At 32.0% G+C, this 21487-nt stretch overlaps 2 protein-coding genes across 5 annotated transcripts in view; both read left to right on the top strand.

Moving 5' to 3' along the window:
• LOC132738903 (location of vulva defective 1-like) overlaps positions 1-21487 on the top strand; it is a 176048-nt gene that overhangs the window by 93833 nt on the left and 60728 nt on the right. The gene's annotated exons all lie outside the window — the stretch shown is intronic.
• The window catches only part of LOC132738934 (uncharacterized), an 80799-nt gene that overhangs the window by 51745 nt on the left and 7567 nt on the right, over positions 1-21487 (top strand). Inside the window, exons 1-3 of one of the 3 annotated variants that reach the window (XM_060726568.1) lie at positions 9941-10092; positions 13580-13709; positions 14652-14768. The exons of 1 other annotated variant lie outside the window; for it this stretch is intronic. In XM_060726568.1, the coding sequence (XP_060582551.1) occupies positions 13613-13709; positions 14652-14768 (214 nt within the window). In that variant the 5' untranslated portion in view covers positions 9941-10092; positions 13580-13612. Of the gene's footprint in view, positions 1-9940; positions 10093-13579; positions 13710-14318; positions 14472-14651; positions 14769-21487 lie in introns of those variants that run through there. One more of the 3 variants, XM_060726558.1, reaches the window with a different exon arrangement.

The following is a 21487-nucleotide window of genomic DNA, read 5'->3' as shown; positions in this document are numbered from 1 at the left end:
TTTTTTCAGTTGCTGCTAGCTGTAAGTCTGTAAATTTATTTTTGAACTACCGTCTTTTCTTTATTATATAACCCAATAGACTACATTTCAAACCTTGGTCAGTATTCAGATATTCAGAGATGGACTGATTTGCAACATACTGTATTTCTTATGGTATAAATACAAATTTGATATTAAATTACAGAATTATACATGGATTTAAATTGTGTTAAATTGACATGGAATTAGATTTAAACTGAATAATACATGGAATCTGAATTGCATTGAATTTCACGTGGAATATGAAGTACACTGAATCTCATATGGAATTTGAATTGTACTGAATTTCTCTTGGAATATGAAGCACACTGCATTTCACATGGAATTTAAATGGCATTGAATTTCTCATAGCATTTGAATTGTGCTGAGTCTTCGTGGTATTTGAATAACCGATAAACAAAGTAGCAGACGACAGGCTATTCTTATCAGTTGAGTTTCAAGTAAAGTTTACCGGTTACATATCTCTCAATTGTATGTAAAATGATGTGACAGGCGGAAAGTTTAATACTTAATTTAAGTACCTTAAGTACTAGTATACATTAGTACAAAGCTAAGATCTCGATCTTTTCATTGGTGTAAGACTTTTGAAAAATCGGATAATAATTCGGCAGTTTAAACACGGTTTTAACAATAGAAAAACGATTTTACTCCAACTTAAGGGACGTAACTCGATATACCTTGGTTATTTACGTAATTCATGTAGAAATTGTTTATGAATGTACTATACTAACTGAATTTCACATTGAATATAAATTGTGCTAGTTCAATATTATGTACGTGTTTGGAGATATCCATACTTAAATATTTTTATAATGTTATTCCTATGATTGCTCATTCTCATTAAAAATATTGTTTTCAAATTGAAGTGTAAGGCAGATTATCACCAGGATGTTGCATGCTTGCCAGAACAGGCCTGTGGAAAGTAATATGTGCCTTGTTGTTTAGTTTTTCGTTTTGGTAATGAGTTGTTCGTCTGTTGAAAGACTATCAACAACAGACTTTAACAATATTCTCAGTGTTTGCAGTTTGCTGTATTGTGAATTGCTGATCTCTCATCTGATGAAAGACCGAGTGTTTTTGAGCCCCAAGAAATGCCTCAATTTATAATATACGATTAAAGAAAGTTTTGTGTACAACACAAACAGGTACAATCGGGCAACATTTTCAAGGCACGTGATGTACCAGGTATGACAACTTTAGAAATTGCTATTGTGAAAGGTTTTTCCATTTCCTTATATGGTTTTATTATTTTTAAAAGGTTGGCATTTATTATAATGGAACTGCCTTTGTTGTGTTTGGCAGTCACTCTCGCAGTGACAAGGGACTTATGATTCCTGATGGAACGTGTGTTATTGGAATTGTGCCAGATGCTAAATTACTTAGTCAATATTTATTCTACCTATGCTTTCAGTGCTTTGATTTAAACCAAACTACTTTAGTTGTGTTACTACATACCTTAAATAATCTGATTTCTCATTGTTTTAAATTTTCATTTAATTATTAACATAATGATATGTTTTGTTCTAATAATTCATTTAAATATCACACTTATATAACATTTAAACATACTTGTGTCAGAATCTAAACCATTACCATTTTTATAGTAAAAAGCAATAGCGGTTATTTTATGTACTATTCAGAAGATACTCGTTTTGAAGAATTTCACACAATAACATTATGGATCATGAACACCAATTCAAAAATGTCTGAAGAGAGTGAATGTACCCTCTTAGTTCGACTGAAGTAGTAATTAACAGACCAGTAAGATGAAAACTTAACTAGAAGATTTTGCCAAACAAAATAACACAATATTTTATTTTCACTTTACACATAAATAAAGTTCAGCCATTATAAAAAAAACATTATCTGTGCAAATAAGATATACATCGATATATTCTAGAAATGGCATAATTCTTGTTTCCGTTTCTAAATTAATTGTATTTATGTTTCAGGAATTCCATTGGTCACAGTCAATTCATGAACACAAATTGACATTTGGTATTTGAATCACCATTAATTGTAAATACCTCTTAATGGCATTGGCATAACAGTTGAAAAAGAAACTATCAAACAGTTCAAAGAAGAATTGCAGAAAATTTAAAAGACAGAAACAACCTAACAACAATTTGATATTAAACATTTGGTACAAACAAATTTTCAAATGATGACAGTTGTATATCTTTGTATTCAGGATTTCCAACATATATACAATCATGACAGTTTCAATGTTTAAAACATCAGCAAACAAAACATAAAAAGCGTTTATTCTGAAGCAAGCTTGAATGGTAGAAAGAAAGGGATGTAATCAGTTGAAAAAGTTTTTTAGTATATTTTCAAGAACCACTTGTTAGTAATTTGCGTCTGAAATTTAATAAATAAATAATTCAAAAGAAATAACTACAATACTTTGTTTTTAACATTGTCCTTTGAAATGTTAAAAGAAGTGCTGAAATTCGATGCTGCCTTTCCTTATACCCTCCGACTGCAATGGCCTGCACATGTTTTCCTTGAATATTCAGTTCCGTAAGTACATGGAATGTCTGGGTTGGTTAGTCCAGGCAATATCTTCTGGAAGTGCCTTGTACCTCAATGATTTGTCGAATACCAGCTGGTACCGGGTTCCAACAATATGGCCACATAATAATCAAGTCGGACCAACTAGACAAGTGGAATAATGTCATGATACCACAGCTTCGTCTTAAAACTGCACGCCTCCAGATGAGCCAAAATATTTCAAGAAAATCAATATTGAGAAAAATGTACCAAAATTTTAAGAAAGATAAAAGCATTCAAGATCCATGCTGAATTTCACATGTTATGTGCAGCTTAAGAATGTTTTTGCAGTATTATATCACCATATTGCATATGTTGACAATTTTTTTGGTATATTTCTTGGATTGTAAGTGCAGATTGCAATGTGTAAATTAATTTATTTGTTCAACTCACAATATTTTACTTAAATACATTTCCAAAATTTTCATGAAAATTAACATTAATCTGGAGCCGTGCTGCTTTAAGATTTGACTGATAACTGCCATTAAATGATTGTAATTGGTTTATACTAAGTATTTTATACTTTAATTAATTAAAGTAGTTGATAATATATAGGTGTTTTTGTTCCTATCTTAACATGAAATGAATTTTTATATTGCTATAAACAACACCATGTGTGATGAAACTGAAATTCCTTTGAAATGTATAAGACGGGGATGTCATGTCTAAACAAGATATTACTTTGATTTGATCAGGCTGTAGTTACTAGACAGTCTTCAAGAATATTTGACTTTCAATATATTTTTACTTTCTCCCCTTACTTCACTTCAGTGTTGTTATATTTTTCTGGTCCTATTTGATCATTGACGTTGAGAATTGAGTACCGCTCAAGCCGGTGCTAGGGGGCGTGAGAGATGTTACACGTATTCATTTTCCCTCATGTACAGACTCAATCAAACCGAATCTGCAGTTCTCTTGTAATTTTGTTGTGATTAATTCTTCTGAGGGATCACTTTGTTTCTAGATGTCAAATACAAAGTGAATAAAACTTATTCTTTTATTTTAATAACAAGAGCGATCAGTTATCACATGTGTCGCCTCATGATGGCCAATTTTATGTTGGGACAAGTTTTGTGACAGACGGACAAACAGACGGACAGTGCACATTTAGACTTGGTACTGATCATTCCTGTAAAGTTTGGATAAAATTGCACCAGTTGTTTATGAGGAGTAGTCCGGACAAGCTTTTGGGTATCTGGCAACACACAGAAAAAAATCACATTTTTATCAAAGGACAATAACTCGGCCAAAAATCATTCAACCAGAAAACCCATGCAATGTGCGCAAGGACATGAGCTACAAATCAATCCTGTAAAGTTTCATTGAAATTGCATTAGTGGTATAAGAGAAGTAGTCCGGACAAACTTTAAAAATAAAATTATTAATGGGCCATAACTCTGACAAAAAATATTGAACCGCAAAATGCTGACAATATGCACAACTAGACTTGGTACTGATCATTTCCGTAAAGTTTGGATGAAATTGCACCAGTACTTTATGAGGAGTAGTCCGGACAAGTTTTGTGACGGACGGACAGACAGACGGACGACGGAGAAGTGATCCCTATATGTCGCCACTACTCCGTAGAGGCAACACAAAAATGGTACAGAATTCAGCATCCAATTGTTAACATCTATTATCTGTAAATTGCTTGTACACTCTTAACCAACAAGAGTTAAGGTTAGCAATAAAATACTGATAACAAAGATAATGTCTGTATAAGTTACAAATAGTTGACCTGCTATTATTCCGACAAGGAATATTAGAACTTACTTGAAATTATCATAAACTTTAACGACTGGAATATATCCTTCACTGTATATAGTATAATTCAACCCGGTTCCTGATTTTTTTTCCAGAACAGATTTTGTGTTATTAAATATAGTTTTCAACTAGTATGTAGTAATTAGTACAATATGGAGACCTTTGCCACTGTAGGAAATTCGTACGGCCATATATTTGTGAAATGCTTACATAGTACAGATCCAGAAGCTTGCCCTGTAAGCCTCGTTCTAAGAAATCTATAAATATTCATGAGGTTATGTAAAGAAGGGTCTATTAAGGTATAATAGATTCATTTATTCATGTTTTCATTCCTTATCCTCTTTAAAGGAAGGCTGACTTTCAACAGTAATGAATTATCATCTATATTGCGTAACTGCTAGAAGTTCATGTAAACTATTCGTAGTATGCCCATAGCTTGCAAATGTCAATGGGTTAGATGTTGGGAACGGATCACTGAAAAAGGCCAACATATTAATGGTTGAAGATTGAATACGGCTTGAGCCAATGCAAGGGAGCGTGAGGGTTGTTGCACTTTTCCATGTTCCCTAATGACCAGACTCGATTAAACAGAATCTGCAATTTTCATGTATTTTGTTGGTTTCATTACATTCGAGGGTTCTCCTCTTTTCAGTGTTTAATATGTATAAATTGATTACTTATTTCTTACATGTGTGAAAAGTGTTTCTTTTGATATGTTTGTTTGTTTGTTTTTTACGGCACGTCAACATATAACTGGCTATAATAGGCTTAAAATGTTACGTTAAACTTTGTAAATGACAATAAAAAAGAGCCAATTAGATCCTAGAATACAAGTTTATATCTTTCAAATAATCAATGATGTTTTTTGATGGAATTGTATTAAAGAGTTCTTTGAGTGAATTTACACAATAAAATCTATAACGGGCCTGTGAAAAATCATAACATTCAAGAATAAAATGGTTGACAGTAACATTTTCATTACAAGCTACACAGAAAGGAGCCTTGTCATTCGTGAGGAGATATGAGTGGGTAATTTTAGTGTGTCCAAATCATCATCGAAGAAGAACTGTTTGATCATATGCATGGCGGTTTGACAGATATAGAGATGGTGACACATCAAGAGATGGGTTTATATCGTGAAGTTTATTAAAAACGGCATTGTCCCAATTTGCTATACATTCAGATGATACGAGTTTATTTATAGCCGGTCTAAAATCACAAGCAGGTATCTATAAGTTAGTGTTTTGAAAATTTAATGATTGTTTAGCTAAAGCATCTTCTTTTTCATTTCCTCGTATACCTTTACGACTTGGAATCCAATTAAATTTAACAGATTTTGTTTTAAGTATATCATGAAATCGTAAAAGAAATTTGCTTATCATTATATTTTCAGATTTTTTTAATATTTTCAATGATTATTAAAACAGAAAGCGAGTAAGAAAATATCACAAATTTATCATGGGTATGCTGTACTACGTATGACAATGCTAAATCTATAGCTTGTGCTTCAGCAGTAAAAATTGATGCATTATCTGATAACCTCATACTAGATGTAAAATACACATCCGCACCTACTTTGCAACCTTCTTTTGAACCGTCCGTATAAATATGTATAAAATCTTTATGTTCTCCCTTAATTGCTAGAAATTTCTCTTTTAATTGTTCAGATAAATTTGATGACTTTCTTATTTTGAAAGTTTAATAATTATTTTCGGGGAATTATATTGTCATAACTATTCTATTTAGGAATAGGAACACAAGTACAAATAGCTATATTCTATAATCCTAGGAACACTGAACTGGTCCAATATATAATGCGTTAATAATATTTTGTTTATAATTTATACTATCTGAATGATGACTTCAACATTTCGTATATTTTTTATTCGGCGGCCGCCTTTTATTAGTTTTAAAAAGCCGCATGATTTACTGCGAAAAACACTATTAATTTTACGAGTATTAGGAATTATTGCAAAGTAAATAAAAACATTCACATGCATATGCTTAACATTTTGGTACCCATTTTCTTTTTTTAATTCATTGAAAAAACATTTGTTATTTACATGTGTGTCGACCCGACGAATAATATTTTCTTATTTCGTAAACAAGTAACGGACTGCTCATGTGGTTTATTTCCTAAAATGAGGTAGTTTTTAAACTAAATAATACGGAAGCAGTCTAAAAAGCACAATGATGACGTATCGAATTCAGCTAAAAACATCTTTTATTATTATTGTCCATCTATTTAATGGGTACTGTTTGCATTAGACACTATTCTAAAATAGATTTTACCCAATCACCACTGCGTCACATGTGCTGACGTTAGATAAGTGACATTTGTTTGCACGCAATATTGTAAGAAATATATTATATAGAAGTGTAAGTGAAAAAAAAAACGAATTTAGTGTTAAAAGGAACCACTGTGCTTATGGAACATGTAGTGACTCAAGCCAGAAATGGAACTCTTTTTTTCATACAATTTGGACGCTGGAGAAGTGCAGTCACACATAAAACACATTTTGCTACTGTTATGACAAATCATTTCACATTTATCACAACTTCCTCCACATTTGACTTATTCCTTTCCATTTAACCAATTCCTTCGCAGCCATTTTACTCTAGGGTAAAACGTCACTTGTATAAACTATAAATTGTTCATACATATACTTTATCTAGTCAGTTTTAATGTTTGTAAAATGTAATACATTTTTTGATGAGTGATTTGCATGGACTTAGCTAAGGACGAGTATAACAATAACAACAATCTCAGATAACTTATGTTTATATTTTTAAGCGGTTTGTTGTAGCTTCATAAAAAAATATACACGATTCTGCTTTGAATCTAATCGTAAGAAATCCGAAATTATTTCTATATTTCAAAAAGCAACATGGTTTCAATTCAAGTAAAATGGTGTCAATTACTCGTCGGCACAATAAATTACTAACTGAGCAGAGCATATGTTACATTATTATGCAAACCTTCTTCGATAAATATAAAAGTGCTCTTTGATTCTTTGTCTCATTGGTCTTGATCATTGTGTTAAATTGCTTTATAGACGGTGGCTGCACGTTCTTATATCTCGCATCGTAAGATATTTTAGAGCATCCTAGTGATATCGGTTTAAAATATTTTTGATTAGTAACGAGGAAGTTTTATCTATCCAGAAAGTATGTTAAATTTACTATCATACGGCTAATTAACTAAAGTGTTTATTATGACATCTGCTAGAAATCTTATACTTTCCATATTGGTATTGGACATTCTACTAAAACGAACTTATCTAAAGTTTAAATTTGTCATATTCTCCTTTTTCCTTAAATAACCATTTAAACTATTATTCACGTCCTTAACTCAACAATACAAACCGGAAGTTAAGTCTTGAGTATCTCCTCGAAAGATAATTGATGTTATCACTTGCATTAATTGACACAGGTTTTCAGCTACATTTAATTTTAGGGATCATACAATATTCTTTATCGTTCCGGTTATTTCAATGAAAATGTATAACATTTACATAGTACATATAGTTAATTACTTATTCTTGCATAACAGCTGCGCGCGCAGCTATACATTAACTGAGAAGAAAACAAGCATAAGCAAGCACGGGCAGTTTCTGATTGTTTTTGCTTTACTCAGGGTGCATTTAAATAGTTAAATGCAGTGCCAGACCCGTTAATTTCACTAACAAAGTATAACAGTAAAATAACATCGTGTTCACATGTGAGAAGCATGACGAGACTGGTTTCTTTCGAAAAACAACGAAACGTGAATTTCCAACAAACGTATATTTTCATGTCAGAATAGCACCGTCTTACGTGCGAATAACACTTTCTTACCTGCAAGTGCATCTACAGAAGAAGCTTCGAAATATAAATGTTTTTAATCACTTGCACTGTTGGTTTAGTCTTCAAATGTGTTTCCATGCTGCAGCAGATGCACAAAAAATTGCATTATTCCTCTATTGGGGTCATATGTTAATTCCCTTCCACGTAGCCAGGGATTATAGGAATGACTTCCGTCTGTCAGTTTGTCCGTCTGGGAGTCCATACACTTTTGTGTCCGCACCATATATTTAATCATTATGAGATGATGTGCAGATTGCAATAATTGGGTTGCTACCCCTAAGGTCAATGTCTCACTTAAAGGTCCAGTGTAAAAAGTCTACACATCATGTCCCTTTTTATAACTTTTGAACCGCTGATTTAAAAAAAAAACAACTTTGCACAAGTGATAACTATTATGAGATGATATGAAGAAAGCAATCATTGGGTTGCTAACCCCAAGGTTAAGGTCATGTTTTAAGATCAATTGGTAAAAGTGTACATTACGTGTCCGCTCCATAATTTTTTTAACCACTAAATATTTTTTTAAATAATTTGACAAAATGAACACAATTATGCGACGATGGGCAGAACGAAATAATTAGGTTGCTTCCCATAAGATCAATCTCACACTTAAATGTCAAGTGTTAAAATGTCAACATTTCATGTCCGCTCCATAAAATTTAACTACTGAAATTGTTTTGAAATAACTTTGCACAAGTGATCAACATTATGAGACGATGTGCAGGGCACAATAATTGGGTTGCTATCCCAAAGGTCAAGTTCACACCTAAAGGTCATGTGTTAAAAGTGTACATGTTCTGTCAGCTCTATAACTTTAAGACCGCTGTAAAAAAATAGAATAACTTGGCACAAGTCATCACCATTATGAAATGAGGTACAGGTTGCAATAATTGGGTTGCTACCCCTCAGGTCAATGTCACATTTAAAGGTCCAGTGTAAAAGAAGTCTACATTTCATGTCCGTTTTGAACCACTGATTTGAAACAAACAACAACTTGGCACTAGTGATAACCATTATGAGATGATATGCAGAGAGCAATAATTGGGTTGCTACCCCCATGGTTAAGGTCAAATGTTCTCCTCCATAACTGTTGACTTTATGGAATAATTTAAATAACTTGCACAAGTAATTACTGTCAAGGTCATAGTTTTTTAAAGGTCTAGAAGTACACATTCATGTCCGCTGCTGAATGGGATTTAGCTGCCCTTCAGACTGCCTTGTTTTTCTTGTGTGTAATCTGTTATTTGTATAGCGCCAAAACATAATTATGTGAATTTATACGTGTGTTACATGCGAATTCAAGTAATAAAGGCAATACTGCTTCTTAGTTTTTTTTAAAAACTCAAAAAAGATATCTGTCTATTCACATTGTTTTTAATTGTTTTGTTGAAAACAGTAATAATAGCATTGTCGTTTATTTTGTTTGTTATATTTGAATTCTATTTCATGATCATTAACTTGGCAAGTGGCGAATGTTGATGTGAAAATATCTAATGAGGAAAAAAGATGTGACACATCAATATTTTAACTGTGCCTCTTATTTTAAACACCATTCTCAGTGAAAGAAATTCTGCGAAAAGATTTTTCGTATAACAATGAAACAATCGCAATCGTCTCTACTATGTCTGTGTTCAACAAAGTTATAAAAGAAAACAATTGAAAAGTAATATTTATAATATCAGTACGTCGTAATTCATGTTGATGACAAAGTGTACTTGAGAACAGCTAAGTATCTTCCTTTCTAAATGTTTAAGCAATTGTCTAGTTTATTTGGCATATTTTATAAATCAAATAAAGTGTGAAAAACAATTGTTTTATATTACTCTCAAAACAGTATGACATTTCTAACGCGAGTCGGTGTATTGTGTCTTTTATTATGGATTATGACCGGTATGTTCATTTTTATTTTAACGACAGCTCAAATAAAAGATTTTAATTATTTAACTATGAACTTTTTTATTGTTCGGGAGTTATGTTCGATTAATGTCTTTCTTCACCTTTTTATCACTTTTTTACTAGTGAAATTCTTCTTTCATATATTCTTAGCAATTGTTAGTTTCCATGATTCTGAGTAACGTACGTATTTTTTTTTAAGTTTGAAATGTTGTTTTATTTATTAATCTTTTAGGAAAACCAGTAATTTGCCAATGTGCCGTTTAACAAAGAAAAAAAGCATCACAAATAATTCTTCATTTTATGAAGATCTCGCATTAAAGTATGATAAAGATACTAAGAAAAGTTATGGTGGATCCCAAGCCACATAGAAAAACTAGTAAAACAATAAGTAGGTATCGGCTTAAGAATCTTTCACTACTCATATTTTTACGTAAGCAAGTTACAAATTTTCAGGAAATACAGGTAGATAACAAACCAATCAACACAACACTCTGGACTATTTTCCCTTTTAATTTATACCTAAATTAGGAATTTAAATCACTTAGTGTGATTTTGACTTCAGAAAGTCAAAGGAATTGTTTTGCATATCGTCTCATTATAAGTGACATTTCTAACAAATTTCCTAAAACAAACAAAATAATATATAAATAAATAGCATTTCATGGTACAAAACGAAAACAATATCACATATTAATTGTCATGAGTGCAACTTCAACAAGTTAAAACATAATAAAAGTAAAAGTAATCATGACTGTAAAAAATAAAACCTTAAGACAAAATATAAGAAGACAAACTAAACACAGTAAAATAATAATCAGTTTGAAAGACTTTATATAAAAGATATCGAATACCCAAAGTTAATATTACTAAAATGAAATATGTACCAGGACATTTTTTAATTTACCCAAAAGTAAAAACAAACAAAGTGGTCCAGAATGTATAATGACATTTCCCAGCAAGGCACAAGAACTTTGTTTTACATTCTAATTAATCAAGGAGACAAGAGTAAAACTTATATGTGTAATCTAGAAAAAGTGAATAAATAAGATTAAAATGGATTAAATGGTAAAAAACAACTTTTTACACTCTAGTTAAAAGTGTTTTTTTTTTTTACAGAAACATTGAACAGTTTCAGAGTGGTCGAATTCTTTATATCTTGTGCTATTTATTCCATTGGAAGCAACCATTGTAGAATTTTTTTACCAAACCCTTTAACTTAAGGAATTCTGACGCAAGACCCTTAACCTAACCTGATATTATGAACAGAACTGGCTGGAATAAAATGGTCATTAATGTAAAACGGAGCAGAATCATTATGTATTTTAAAAACCTGATTAGGAGTGATTTACTTGACTCTGCTTGCATCAGGTTACAACCCTAACTGCTGAAAGTGCTCTTAATTATTGTGACTTCTTTGATGAAGTTTAAGTACAAATTTAATTATCTTATTCTGAATGGCTTGAGGTCTGTTTTTCAGATTCTGAGAAATGCCATAATACCAAACAAAGCAGGCATAGTTAAAATAACACCGGATTAAAAACATAACTAACATTTTCTTGGTATAAAAAGATAAAACATTTCTTAAAATAGAGAAAATAAGAATCCCTACAGAAAGCAGAACACGACAAAATTGAAAATGTTGCAGGCTAGGTTTGATTGTGTCTGTTCATGGACGGTACTGTCAAGTGCAAACTACCGTCCACGCCCCCTAGCACCGGCTTAAGCAGAATTTAACATTTAACATGAATGGGTACAATTTTTAATTTTGAAACATCCGCAGATGTGTTCGTATGGCGGTTATCATGGAACCTTCAGTGTGACACGTAAGTGCCATTCCATGAAAAACGGCGTATGGTCCCCAATTAAAAAAATTGCGTGTGCCCTAAACGAGAAAACAATATGCGAAACTAAATAAAATGGAATTTTGAAATGGGATCAGAGGTTAAGAAGCCTGCATATCACAGATAAGACGTCAAAAGACAAATTTACAAGGCAGGCCAGATATCCTAAGGGTGATTTAACAGTATTCCAGTGAGGAATACTGTTCAATTGTATTCAAGTGAGAAATACTGCAACCACCTAACAAGAAAATAGCCGAATAAAATGAACTAAATAACAACAAGCACAACAATAATGTCGTGCTGAACGATCTTTAAGGATCGGAAATATTACATCTCTGGTTGAATTTACGGGCGACTTTTTACAGCCTCCACACGACACAAACAACGCTGATTTGGCGATAAAATACAGACAATAAGAATCCCTAAGTCTTGTATTTGACTGTTTTAATGACTGATGTAACTATAATCACAAAGCTCTAACTTTGGTCTTAGGTGGCTCCTAAATATTTGACCGACTCGGTGTGCTTAATAGAAATACCATTACAGCTGTACCAACAATATTAAGGTTTGGGTTTGTTTTAGCCTGAATGTTGACCCAAATAGAATTGATTCTGTTTTCCAAGTTGTAATGACAATTTGTTATCAACTAATTAGTTACTAATTTGTTGAAGGTCTTTTGTTAGCAAATTTTACATTAACATTTACTTAAAATTAAAATAGAAAAACAAACATATGTGTACAATAAAAGTTTGTTCTGTACAACATCTTCCATGTCATTGACATGAATATAAAAAAAAATGGGGAACAAAAATCGAGACTTGGGGTATGCCACATTTTTCATCAAATAATGAATACGTGTCAGATATATCAATTCATTGTTGTCAACATTGCTGTGAACCATCTGACAACATCAAACCCGACATTTTTAATTTGTCTATAAGTATAGTGTGGTCAACAGTATCGAAAGCTTTCAGCAAATCTAATTAAATACCCCGACAGTTAAAACAATTAGTAGTTGACACACAATTTCAATCTTAATTCATTCGATAAAGCATAAACAAATTTACAACACATTGTCTCAATACCGTTAATATTCTGCCAAGTAATTTTGACTTCCCTCGATCGATTAAAGAAATACAGTGGATATGAAATTGCTCACGACCTGGCGACCGATTTTAACATTTTTTTCGCAAACTTCTTTCACAGGTATTAGTAGCAGCCATGATAAATTAATAAACAACATTTACTTGATCGCTTTTTTTTCACATTTCGGATGCTAAAATGTTTTTTGAAAACTTAAGTGATCACTTCTTCTTTGTACGGGAACGGATATCTTTCTTGTAGTATATAAGTGATAAAAAATATACGATCCATACTTTATAACACAAATTGATTTATAGGGTAAAGCTAAACTAACGATAACAACATGGCAGTTTTTATTTGAAAATTGGTAAGTAATTATTCAGGCATTTACTACAAGGTAAAAAGCTGAATATAACCTTGTTTACAACATAGAAGCTGTGTCCTTGAGATTTAAATCAAAGGCACGTTCAAGTTGCCATCATCTTTGAATAATGCATGTTTTAGAAAAATGCATTCAGTGAATTTTCAACATATGTCTATCATCTTTTCATTTTCAGAAGAAATTATTGGCACAGAGAAGTGTCTAAAGAATGACTTTTCTTGTGGTGATGGAAGGTTGTATCCGCTTTGAGTGGAGATGTGACGGTGTTGTAAATTGCTGGAATGGAACTGACGAACAGAATTGTAGTAAGACCTACCTCCTTATGCCATTTTTTGTTTCAATTGTCTTTCTTTGGATAAAATATGTTTTCGTATAAACAGTGCAGTTTTAAGTGAGCAGTCTGAGGCCACCATTTCTGATCGACCGGTACAATTGGTTGTCTGCTCAATTGCAATATCATATCGCTATTATAAGCAGTGATTTACTGTTGGTATATATCAATTAAAATGGAGTTCTAAAACTTTACCATCGTTATATTAAAGCATGTTATCAAAAACCATTCATGTTCAACAAAGGTAAATGCATATTAATTTCGTGGCTTTGTGTTGGTACGCATGATTGTTTAGACATGTCAATACCACTAACTGTGATGATAAATTACAATGCCAAATGTTGTTACTATTTTAAAACATTTACTTACTATAGATGACATATGATGATTTTTCTTTGTAGTAATATTTTTATAACATTTGTTTACTTCATAACATGATTAATTGATTAACAGATACATTGGTATCAGAATACCATACCATTTGTCTTCTGTTATAGCAAAAGTATGTACGGTCATGGTCAATTCAGATGTGATAATAAAACCAAGTGTATTTCCTAGCACATGGCAATGTGATGGTGAAAGTGGATTGTGTTGATCATACAGATGAAAGTAATTGTACAAAAGTCTGCACAATCAACAGAATTAAGGTGTCTCATGTTTTGGGAATGCATTCCTTTATCCTGGAAGTGTGATAATGACCCGGACTGTACAGATGGCTCGGATGAAGGCGAACACTGTTAGTACATTTATACAAAATATGTATAGATACATGTAGTCACGTACAATGTATATTGAAAAAATCTACTTATTTTACACGTCCTACAGTTTATTTCGATCAATTAATAATTGAAAATCAGTTTCCACATTCTATTTGAAAATATTCATTTCGGTATATCATGTTTTATTTAAATGTCAGGTCACGACATATGCACAGATGGCCAGTATATGTGTGAAAACCATGTTTGCATATCAAGTAGTTTGAAATGTGATGGGAATAAGGACTGCTTAGAAGGATCTGATGAAAATGATTGTCGTAAGTTGAGTTTTTGTGATAAGATAGATGTTATACTAACATCTTGATGCGTATCCTATACAGTAAGCGATATATTTCCATGCAATGCTCGTGATTATGTAAATAATTAATACTTAAATCATTCACTGTTATAACATGTCCGAGCTTTAAAGGTTTAATTTACAACATCATCTATTAACATTTTGCGTTTTGATATTTTAGTTTAATCAATATTTATTTCTATTTTACAACATAAATATATGCAGTAAGCATATACAATCACACTGATATATTACGTGGATTGGAAAACAAGTCAAATGTGACTTATGTAAATTCCTTTCCACACATAATGTACTTGCAATAAAAAATATGCACATACTTGGTTTAGAATCATACAGAAAAGGGAAATCAGAAACAAATAATTAAAAAAGAAAAATTTGTTAGAACATTATTTTCATAGAGTAGTTAGAAATTAAAAAAAACTTCTGTTTCGAGATTATTTCATAATATTAGAAGATTACTCCAAACAATTTCTATAACAAAGAAAAAATATTGTTTTTAACTAGCATTAAATTTAAGTAAGTTTTTTTTCAATGATTTTGTTTAGAATGTTCCGAAAAAAAAAGAGACAAAAATATTTAAATAAAGTTTTGAATTAAGATAAAGAATAGAGAATATATGTCTGCACACAATTTTATCGGGAAGTGATGGACAGAAAAAAAGATGATATTAGTTAGTAAAACGTTTGGAAGCTAGGACAAACTGTTGAACTTTAAGAATGATTGTTTCGTTCGTGTTAAAGCTCAGGCGCTCGTCTCCGTACAAAAGATTGTTAATTGTCAGGGGACATGGAAGGGGACGTAAATAGATGCTTCTGGTGATATCATAACGAGGACATGAAAAGAAATAGGGATGCAAAATCTCTATTTCGCCACATAAACATAATGGAGATTGGATAATAGACTTTCTATAAAGGTCAAAGTTCAGGGAGCTACAATCTAAACGAAGACGTGTGAGCAATATTTGGTTAATACGACTTCCTACATTAAATAAAGGGGAGGCTTTTGTTTTGTTTTTATTAAGGCATCGTTTAAAGGCAGCAACAGAAGATGAATTTCTTGTATCTACAGGCAGTAAGTTCCAATCTCTTATTGCAGAAGGAAGAAAGGATGAGCTATATATTTGTGTTCTTGAGTCTACTTGTCTGAGATTTCTGAGGTGGTAGGACTCGTTGTCTTGGGGTATCAGATCAGAGGGATAGCTTGGAGTAATTCCATTGTACATTTTAAAGAATAAAACTAGGTTATGTTGTGACGACTTTCGGCCAGGGTATCCCATTTGAGGTCGTTTAGTAATTTACTTATATTGCATTATTTTGTTGCACCTGTTACTATTCTTGCTGTCTCGTTTTGAACTGCCTCAATATCATTTTTAACATGTTTGAGGAGTTACCCCATGTAGCATCGGCGTACTCAAGGATAAAAGAGTAGGCATCACGAGATCATTTAAATTTCTCCTCAATCATTCAAGCTTGAATGATTGAGGAGAAATTCAAATGATCTCGTGATGCCTACTCTCTGCCAAGCTTTTTGCAGTATTATAGATATATGAGTATCCAATTTAACATTTTCAGAAAGGGTAACACCAAGATGTGTGTGACTTTGTACACGTTTGATTGAAATTCCATTCATTTGAATTGGGGGATGGTTGACTTGTATTATTTTTCTTGAAAATATCATGGATGCTGTTTTGGACGGATTAAAGGTAACCAGCCAAGCCTTTGAACATTCGTGAATTTTTTGATGGTCGGCATTTAAATGCTTGGCTGCGTATATGGGATTCTTTTCAATGATATAAAGGCTCGTGTCGTCTGCAAAAAAGTCGTATGCTCGAATTTACATCGTTAACGATATCGTTTATATATATCAAGAAAAGCAGAGGTCCAAGGATCGAGCCCTGGGGTACGCCGGCATTATTTGATGACTAGTTAGAAGAACAATAAATATATACAACGCGTTGTTTGCGATCAGAGAGATAGGAAGTGAACAAGTTAAGAAGGGAGCCGTTTATTCAATTGAGGTAAGCTTATGTAAGAGACCTCGATGCCATACTCGGTCGAATGCTTTAGAGATACGCAAAACACAGCGCGAACCTCCAAGCCTTCGTCAAGAGCCTTGCAGATATCGTTGTATATGTATGTAATTTTATAAATGGTGGAGTCACCTTTAATGAAACCGGATTGACAAGACGTGAGGAGGTGGTTGTTAATAATATAGTTGTAAAAGTATTTGTGAAAACACCTCTCCATTAGTTTACCTATTTACCCATACAGCTTAAAAGAGAAATGGGTCGGTAGTCCGAACGCTTAGATGGGTCATTCTTTTTAAATACAGCAGTAACATTGGCTATTTTCCAGGAGGTAAGAAATGTACATATTGTAAGTTATATGTTGAAAAAGTCAGCCAAGGTTTATACAGAACAGTACCGTATAATGGTGGTTTTTTCGCGGCGACTAATTATTTCCTGGCGTTTACTATTTACCTAGTACAGCTTAAAAGAGAAATGTGGTCGGAAAGTAAGTCCGAAGGCTTATATTGAGGTCATTCTTTAATTTAAATATAGCAGTATCATTGCCTATTTTCCTGGAGGTAGGAAATGTACATATTGTAAGTTATATGTTGAAAAAGTCAGCCAAAGTCAGAACAGTACCGTATAAGTGGTTTTTTTCTGCGGCGACTTTATTTCTGCGTTTCTGCGGTCAGTTTCGGCACCGCAGAAATGATAACCGCAGAATATTTCTCTAAACTGCTACCGATATGTATCGCCCAACATTGTGAACCTGTTTCGTTCAAAAGAATGAACGAGCTAACAGATTATAGACGGTTAGCAGGTTTTTTCATGGTGTATAAAATTGCTGTCGGCTAAGTATGTAATCTGTGTTTGTAATGCTGTCCTTATTGTTACTTTATGCTAAATTTAAGAATAAAGATATTTCAAACCAATATAACCCTTATACTGCTAAATATCGTTGTATACTTTTAATTGTCATCATGATTTTCGGTAAACTCTTCATCAATTTTATTAATTCAAAGAAAACTGCATAGGGTATATTTTTCACCATCGTCACTTCAACGCTGATCAAAGATGTATACCTTTCTATTGCTGTGCATTATATTTGTTTGCAAGCAAACATATTATTGTGTGTAATTACTATAAAACAGCGCCTGAGATCGACGATAAACAAAATGCGAATGTGTTCTATGCAATATAATAGATAGGGTAATTGTGACTTAGACTTTGATAAGAACGAGTCGCAGAATTTAAATACGACTTTTTGTCCAAAGAATGTGCCGCAGAAAATAAGCCAGCAGAATAAAAAACAATGTCAAAATTTGGAAAAAACCGCAATATTTGGAGCCCCAGAAAAAAACTTATATGGTAGTTCTTCTTCTCTCAATAATCGGGGATGAATAAATCTGGCCCACAGGCTTTCGAATGGGACAATTAAACGAGATAGATATATGTCTGACATCTTCTTCTGTAATTGTAAAATTTGGGGAAGAGATGAGTTTGTTATGCAAATTCAGAATATGGGAGTATGTGTGTTTTGAGCGTCAATGTTTGATTTGTGTACAAATGAATATCATTCAATAAGTTCTACCCTTCTCTTTGTCAGTATTTGCCCAGGAATTCCGTTATCAAGGAGGACTGGGATTGCTGGTTTTGATTGTATTTGTGTGAAAGTTTTGTGCAGTTTAACCAATTTTTTGTTGAAGGTATTTGATGGTTTATTTGTTCAATTAAATTTATTTTTATATTCATTTTTATCTTTTTTCTAATTTGTTTGGAACCGCAATTCCTGATTGTTCAAATTGTTGCCAACATAACTCTTGTAATTCATCTGTTTTGCAATTTTGTGGGCCTTTTTTCGTTTTCTTATTAGTTTAACGTATTGTTTGGTCATCCATGGAATATTCAATGTGGTCATTATTGTTACTATTTTGTTAGAAAATAGTGCTGTCTGTGGCATTTATATTATGGTAACTAGTAATTCGGTTGACTGTTTCAATCTTATATCATTGTAATGATGTTATTTATGGATTGCCAGTCTGCTGAGATAAATTTCATTTATGTAGCCACGAGTAATCAGCCCCCATTCATAAAGCCCATATTTTGCGTTTGTATGTGGTAACACTTTGGTTTCGAAATTTTCATTACTGATTACGATTGGACCAATGAAAAACGAAATAAATCTGGAATAAATTGAGTCTGCACAAACTTGTTATGATATGAATTTTGTTCTTTCAAACATCATCGAGTAATGGGCAAAGAAGATTTCTGGTAAAGTGATTAGTGTAGTAATAAAGTTGTTCTGTCATTTGTAAGAGGCTATAAGATTAGACAGTTGTTGAATTAAATTTAGCATATCAATGTTTAAAATCGCAAGCAATCATGATAGTTGTCAGATCTTCAGAAAATGCTCCGATCTATATCACTGTTCAAGAAAGAAGGCCAATGCGTCTGGGGCTATAAATTACCTAGTAGAAGTTTACGACTGTTAATATCAAGCTCTACCCATACAATTCGAATTCCAACTTAAAAGATAAATCAGATCTTGTATAAAATCTTAGCCTCTCTGAATGATCGCTACTCCACCACCGACCCTGTCTGTTCTGCGCAAACGAAACCGGGCATTGGAAATGTTGGTATTCGAATGTCTAATTGTTATGCACTTCAAGGAACGCAAGCCCGGTTCAAGTAAAAATAAGGAATATCATATATGGCTGTGGTCTCGAGTTCAAGTATATCAAGCTAGTCTAAAGCTTTGAATGTTTAAACACATAATACTTTAATCCCACTATTAAATAGATCAGAAATAGAAAATGCAAAAAGATGAGTCGGTGCTAGTGGTTGCTTTCAACAGATTGGAACCAGGATTACAATGAATATCTCCAAGAACAAATTAATATAAGTGATAAGCAATTGAGGAAGTATAAATACAGAGGTAAAAAAGAGTTGATGAATATTAATGTGTATTGTCATTGCTCCATGTTCTTTCTGTGACACTGTCGTAATTTGCATGCATAAACGATATCAATATGGGGGATGTATGCAACAACATTTAAGTAAGGTATCTAGAGACAGGCACTGAGGATAATTAATGTTTTATAGTCAAATCTCACGAAATACCGTGTGCAGGTTACAATTAAAATGAAAAACTTATCAAAAAAAAGAATAAAAAATGAAATCAATGGTAAAAGTCATAATAAGAGTGTTTGGTGAGCGTTAATTATTATGATTTACTACGGAAGAAGTGTCTTGAAATTATACGAGAATTGGTATTTTGCCTTTAGTGCCGATAATATTACTTGTTACCGATAAAAATTAAATATTAAGTCTGTATCAAATGCATGATAATGAAATAATTACTGATACAAGAAGAGAACAATAACTTAACATTTACAAAATAGATGATAAGTAACAATAAAAGACAAAACAATTAGCAATTATTTAACAAGAAAAATCATAATACATGAAAACAAAATAATTACAAGAAATTGAGGTTAAGCATGGGTATTTTGAATTTTTTTTATTTTTTGAAAAAACGTTTTGTTTCTTGTTAAATTTGAATTTAAAAAAAAGATGAAAAATTAAAATTTTATGTTTTTTATGCAATTAAACAAAAAGGAGGGTGTCATTGTTTTTTTAAAAAAAAAAATTCTATTAGTTCAAAAAATATAAAGTTAAATTTTTTCAGTATTAATATAGAAAAGAAATAAAAGTTAAAAAAATGGTAAGATAAAAAAAATTTTTAACACCCTTTAAAATTAGTATTATTAAAATAATTTTTTAAAATGGGAAAAAAGTTTGGAAGAAATTTTCCCTGGTTTTGTAATTTATGATTTTTGGGGCCCCTATTTAAAAATAGCTTTACTGTAAAAGATATTTGAAAATTTTGGGAAAAAGTTTGGTTCCATATTTAAGGGGTATGAAAAAAAAGAATAGAACGAAACAAAACATGGAAGGATAAGAATTTAAAAACAAACGGTTAATTTTAAAAGTGGTTAAAAAAAAAAAAAAAAAGCATATAAAAACAAAAAAAAACAGTAAAAATGAAAATTAGATAATTGTAATCATTTACATAATTATATGAAAGGTATGTAAAGACAAGTCAATACTTTTTTACAACTGGAAAAAAAACAACAACAACAAAAAAAAGAACCGGGATTTTAAAAGTTTTGTGAAACACGAATAATGATTTGATTCTTTTCCATATGTTATATTTTCACTGGTATATAATATATAGGAAGGAACTTATGTTTACTAAAGTAGGTGGGAACATCATAAGACAGGACAATTGCGTGTAGTTGAACTAAGTACAAGGGAATGCAAATCCCAAAAAAATATAGAATAAGCAATTGGTTGTGTCCGCGCACCGTCTTTTTTTATTATACAATCAATATTTTTTCTGAAATAAACATCGTTTTTTATTTGAAATATGTTTTAAGATTATTGTTATTATATTTCCAGTGGCATTTTATTAAAGAGATATTCACTGATGAAGAAAACATATATTAAAAATTAAACTACACGTTAAAAATAGAAAGACGAGAGAAAATAAGATTATAATCTAGTTGAAGCCGAAATTCGTATTAAGGGATTCTTAACATAGGAACTCTGTAACAGGACCGCATATTGGGGCGCTATTTCCGAATCCCGTACCAGCTTTAACATATTTT

Source organism: Ruditapes philippinarum, unplaced genomic scaffold (assembly GCF_026571515.1).
Source record: "Ruditapes philippinarum isolate M1 unplaced genomic scaffold, ASM2657151v2 ctg670_1_1_1_1, whole genome shotgun sequence".
Lineage (NCBI taxonomy): Eukaryota > Metazoa > Mollusca > Bivalvia > Venerida > Veneridae > Ruditapes > Ruditapes philippinarum.
The sequence above is the reverse complement of the archived record's forward strand: the minus strand, read 5'-3'. Positions and strand labels throughout refer to the sequence as shown.